The sequence below is a fragment of the Ostrea edulis genome, chromosome 5, assembly GCF_947568905.1.
Source record: "Ostrea edulis chromosome 5, xbOstEdul1.1, whole genome shotgun sequence".
Classification (NCBI taxonomy): domain Eukaryota; kingdom Metazoa; phylum Mollusca; class Bivalvia; order Ostreida; family Ostreidae; genus Ostrea; species Ostrea edulis.
In genome coordinates this window covers 61,534,304-61,539,303 of record NC_079168.1, presented here as the reverse complement: position 1 = coordinate 61,539,303, position 5,000 = coordinate 61,534,304, and the positions used below count along the sequence as shown (strand labels likewise).

At 35.8% G+C, this 5,000-nt stretch overlaps 1 protein-coding gene across 18 annotated transcripts in view; it reads left to right on the top strand.

Annotated features, from left to right (window-relative positions):
• LOC125648860 (threonine aspartase 1-like) overlaps window positions 1-5,000 on the top strand; it is a 75,790-nt gene that overhangs the window by 23,556 nt on the left and 47,234 nt on the right. For all 18 annotated transcript variants that reach the window (XR_008802951.1, XR_008802950.1, XR_008802949.1 and 15 more), the window contains 2 exons: window positions 1,225-1,309; window positions 1,428-1,507. Coding sequence is in view for 15 of the 18 variants with exons in the window: in XM_056165023.1 (XP_056020998.1) it covers window positions 1,225-1,309; window positions 1,428-1,507 (165 nt within the window). In the remaining 3 variants the exon portion in view is untranslated. The remainder of the gene's footprint in view (window positions 1-1,224; window positions 1,310-1,427; window positions 1,508-5,000) is intronic.

The following is a 5,000-nucleotide window of genomic DNA, read 5'->3' as shown; positions in this document are numbered from 1 at the left end:
CCAGGCGATAAATTGCCTATGTACAGTGCTGCCGGAGATTTTAAATTTACAGTGTTAACTGGAAATGGGTTAAGGTATCCAATCCATAAAACCCCATTTTCCCCCCCCAAATAATTAATTGTTATGTGATACAAAACTTGGTATCAAATGAAAGATAATTAACATACACAGTGATTCAACAGAAGAATTTTCCAAATTGACAAGACATATAAGAAATATCTGTTAGAGAGATTAACATTAATCCCTGTGAGAAAAACACATTTCTGACAAATAAAGTCAATTAGAATATAATTTCCAAAGAAAGCTCATTATGAAAAGATTCATATTACCATGGTCTTTAAAAATATGTGAAGAAAAGTAAAGGTCACCATACAAATTATGAAAATATTTAATTTTTTTCTACATTTATACAAGGGGAGATAACTCTGACAAAATCTAATTCACTATAAATAGATGTGACATCATCTACTCTCTCTCTCTCTCTCTCTCTCTCTCTCTCTCTCTCTCTGCCATCTTTACTAAAAATCAGATATTTTGTTTTCACAAAAGATTTAGTGCTACAGATATTGACTTTTTGTGAAAATGAATGCTTTTATGGATCGGATACCCAAGTTTAAAGACTTGTTTCTGTTATATACACACTATGCATTAATTAGTACACACTTTCCCATTTCAATGCCAAATAGTAACAAATTGTGAGGCAATAAAGTGTATAAAGTATAAACATGGACAGATAGTGTGAATTTACGTTCCTTAGATAGGTGCCTGTGTATAGAGTATAAACATGGACAGATTATGTGAATTTACGTTCCTTAGATAGGTGCCTGTGTATAGAGTATAAACATGGACAGATTGTGTGAATTTACATTCCTTAGATAGGTGCCTGTGTATAAAGTATAAACATGGACAGATTGTGTGAATTTACATTCCTTAGATAGGTGCCTGTGTATAAAGTATAAACATGGACAGATTGTGTGAATTTACCTTCCTTAGATAGGTGCCTGTGTATAAAGTATAAACATGGACAGATTTTGTGAATTTACATTCCTTAGATAGGTGCCTGTGTATAAAGTATAAACATGGACAGATTGTGTGAATTTACATTCCTTAGATAGGTGCCTGTGTATAAAGTATAAACATGGACAGATTGTGTGAATTTACATTCCTTAGATAGGTGCCTTTGGTTGAAGACCTTATTAAGGTGATATGTCCATTTTATTGTAGGTGTCCAGAACCCAGTGACTGTGTCAGCCAAACTCTTGACCAGACAACTAGGGAAGAAGTTATCCCTGGGGAGACTTCATCCAAGGTAAAGGTCACTACAATGTACAGGTGCCTGTGATGTTCGAGGTCTCACTGTTCTGAATTTAATCCACCACTGATGTTATGATTGATATTGGTTTTGCCTAAATTTGTTTTTTTAATAGTGTAATTGTAGGGGAAGGGGCTAACAAGTGGGCTAGAGAAAATGGACTATACACAGTGGACACAGGATGCTTAGTAACGGGTAAATGTCGTAGTAACCAATACTGGTAATTGACTTAGTAACAAATAAATATCATGTGCACTTAGCAACAGGTAATTATCATGGTAGCCTATGACAATTGATGATACATATTAATCTCTGTTGAATGAATTGAACCTAGTACATTACATGGAAACATGTTTTTATGCCCTCATAATCGGAGATTTGGGGGCATATAGTTTTTGGTCTGTCTGTATGTCCATCTGCCTATCTATCTGTCCACACAAACTTTAACCTTAACTTTTGAATGGATGGTGATAAGGCTTTTATATTTCACATGTGTATTCCTTGTGACAGGACCTTTTTTGGTACCAAAAGTTTTGACCTTGTGACCTTGATCTTGGGGTTTGACCTACTTTTGCTTTGGTTACCAAAGTTTTTGATCTCTTGACCTTTACCTAGGGGTTTGACCAATTTTTGAAAAACTTTCAACCTTGGCCATTATTACAGACCCTGAAGCTTACTATTCCACCTCTTGCATGGAACGGTACGAAAGGATTTTTGCATCCCTGATATTTAGTCCAAGGCTTCCTCTCAGAGGAATACAAGTTCAGTTTGCATTTCAGCTGGATTGGTCCATCCTTGACCTACTTTAGGACTAAAAATAGGTCAGACAGTTTTTCAGACTTTTTTCATTATGGATGCAGATATTCCCCTGATATTTAGTTAAAGGCTTCCTCTCAGAGGAATACAAGTTCAGTTTGCATTTCAGCTGGATTGGTCCGTCCGTCCGTGACATACATGAGGATTAAAAGTAGGTCAAACAGTTTTCCGGGCTTTTTTTCATTATGGATACAGATATTGCCCTAAAATTTAGTCAAAGGCTTCCTCTTGGAGGAATACAAATTCAGTTTACATTTCAACTGGATTGGTCGGTCCGTCTGTGACCTACATGCAGATTAAAAGTAGGTCAAACAGTTTTCCTGGCTTTTTTTTTCATTATGGATACAGATATTGCCCTGAAATTTAGTCCAAGGCTTCCTCTTGGAGGAGTACAAGTTCAGTTTGCATTTCAGTTGGATTGGTCCATCCATGACCTACTTTTCAGCTAAAAATAGGTCAAACAGTTTTCCAGGCTTTTTTTCATTATACAGTGGAACCCCGTCATTACGTTTTCCATTTTGTCACGATAAAATAACGTAATACCGGGGTCAACGTAATAAACGTTCCCAGTGAAATCCGTTAAAATTATCATTTGGAAATTGTATATCGTCCGTTGGTACTCCGTGAAAGGGTGTGTGAATATATCTTTACTGTTTCTTTGTTTAAAAGAATATGATACTTTGTTTTATTTACATCTTATCTTTAATGTCCGTAATTCTTCATGTTCTTATCCCTTTTCTTTATTTCGGTGTAGGATACATAAGGATGTTTTGATAAACGTTGCTTTTTCTGCATTCGTTTGGACCGCCATTTTGTTCAACTTTAAAACAATGCGTTCATGTAAATTTCTCTCAATAACTCGTTCCGGTTCGTATTCAACATTCGTATTTAAAAAAAATAACAAAACATCGTTTTTATTAAGTTCTCTAATTACACAATACACAACATAATAAAAAAAATCCCACCCAAAAAACAACAAAACTATAGACACAAAACGCACACGATACCCAACACTTACACACTTCTCACCAACGATAAACATGCACGGAGAACAATTTAAGCGCAATCCACATAAAAAAAATATAATGATGCACGAAGATTTCATTTATAACGCTAAATGATGGCACTAAAATCACGTGCGCATCAAGGGATTTTAAAATATTCACTGAGGTAAATGCCGTGCACGAGTCGGCCGATAGATTGGTGTATGTATGGACGAGATTTACGAACACCCAAGCTGCATGTCCAAACAACGAACAATTTTTTTAATTGAACACCTTTAGTCACCTATGTCCAAGCAGTTACCCAAGCGGTTGTAACATTGCTACGATAAATCTTTCTTGTTTGGTACCAAAGCTGTCCGTGAATAGAGTTTTAATAGCGAAGGTAATGACACTATGCTGAACACGCAGGTGGTTGAGAAATTATTTCTTTGATTATCAAAATATGAAAAATGAAGTAAATTTCATAGAGTACAATTTGTAAATAAACATTATTTAATTGTTTATCACTGGCTTCTATACGTGGTATTCACCTGTATTGATGTCGCTAGATCTATCGAAGCGTGATCAGTCAAGCGTCTCTAATCCCCAAACAGACCAGGAAATTTACGTGGTGACTGCCTCAGGCAGTCAAGGTGTGAATGGCTTATTATTTTGAGAATCATTATTGAATAATTAGGGGTTTATTACGTTTTTGTCGGAATTTTTACAACGTAATACCGAGTCCCGGCATTTTAGGACAACGTAATAACGAGGTCTATTTTATATAGGTTTGTTAAGAAATGGTTTTGTGCTTTGAAATTCCAACGTAATATGCGGACTAACGTAATAAAGGGGGAACGTAATAACGGGGTTCCACTGAAGATACAAATATTGCCCTGATATTTAGTGATAAGCTTTCTCTTGAGGAATACAATTTCAGTTTGCACTTCAGCTGGATTGGTCCATCCTTGACTTACTTGGTCAAAGGTTTCCTCTCAGAGGAATACAAGTTCAGTCTGCATTTCAGCTGGATTGGTCCATCCTTGTCCTACTTTTGGATTAAAAATAGGTCAGAGAGTTTTCCGGGCTTTTTTTCATTATGGATACAGATATTGTCCTGATATTTAGTCAAAGGCTTCCTCTCAGAGGAATACAATTTCAGTTAACATTTCAACTTAATTGGTGCACCATGACCTACTTTAGGGCTAAAAGTAGATCATCATAGACAGATATTGCACCAACATATTGTTTTCAGTTTCACTTCCGGAGAAATACATGGCATAATCAGTTCACATGTCAGATGGATTGGTGCCCCATGACCCACTTGAAGGTTTTTCTATTCAGAATGTGTGTTGTATGAATTCAGAGAGCACTGTCTGACGAATATTGTACCGTTTGCGGTACTCTTGTTTCTTTTATAAAACAACACAAGCAGTTCTAAGCAGAAGTAAATTGTAAACAAAGTATATGACACAAGCAATGACAACGAGATCGAAGGAAGTTAACAATTAAAATCCAATACAGGGAAACTGGTAAGAATACTGAGGAATTTAAGGATATAAAAATTGTAAAAAGAGAGGTGTAGATACTAAGATAGCTGACAGCCACCCGCCAAGGTTCTACATAGGCCAAGTACTTTTGACACGTTATGTCACAGTGTTTTGTTACATTCCTAGAAGGCCATTTTAAAAGAAAAGATAAATGGATAATATTGATATGTAAGTTTTGTTTTTTGTTAAAGTGTGATAAACTACTACTGACATAAACTGTGTGTCCATCACCTGTAGTCTAGCCGCCCTAATAATATTCGATCGTATGTTGTCAGAGTGAATATAACTAAGAAATGTAGAGGTGCATAAAAAATGCATACATTGGTACAACCAACGAAA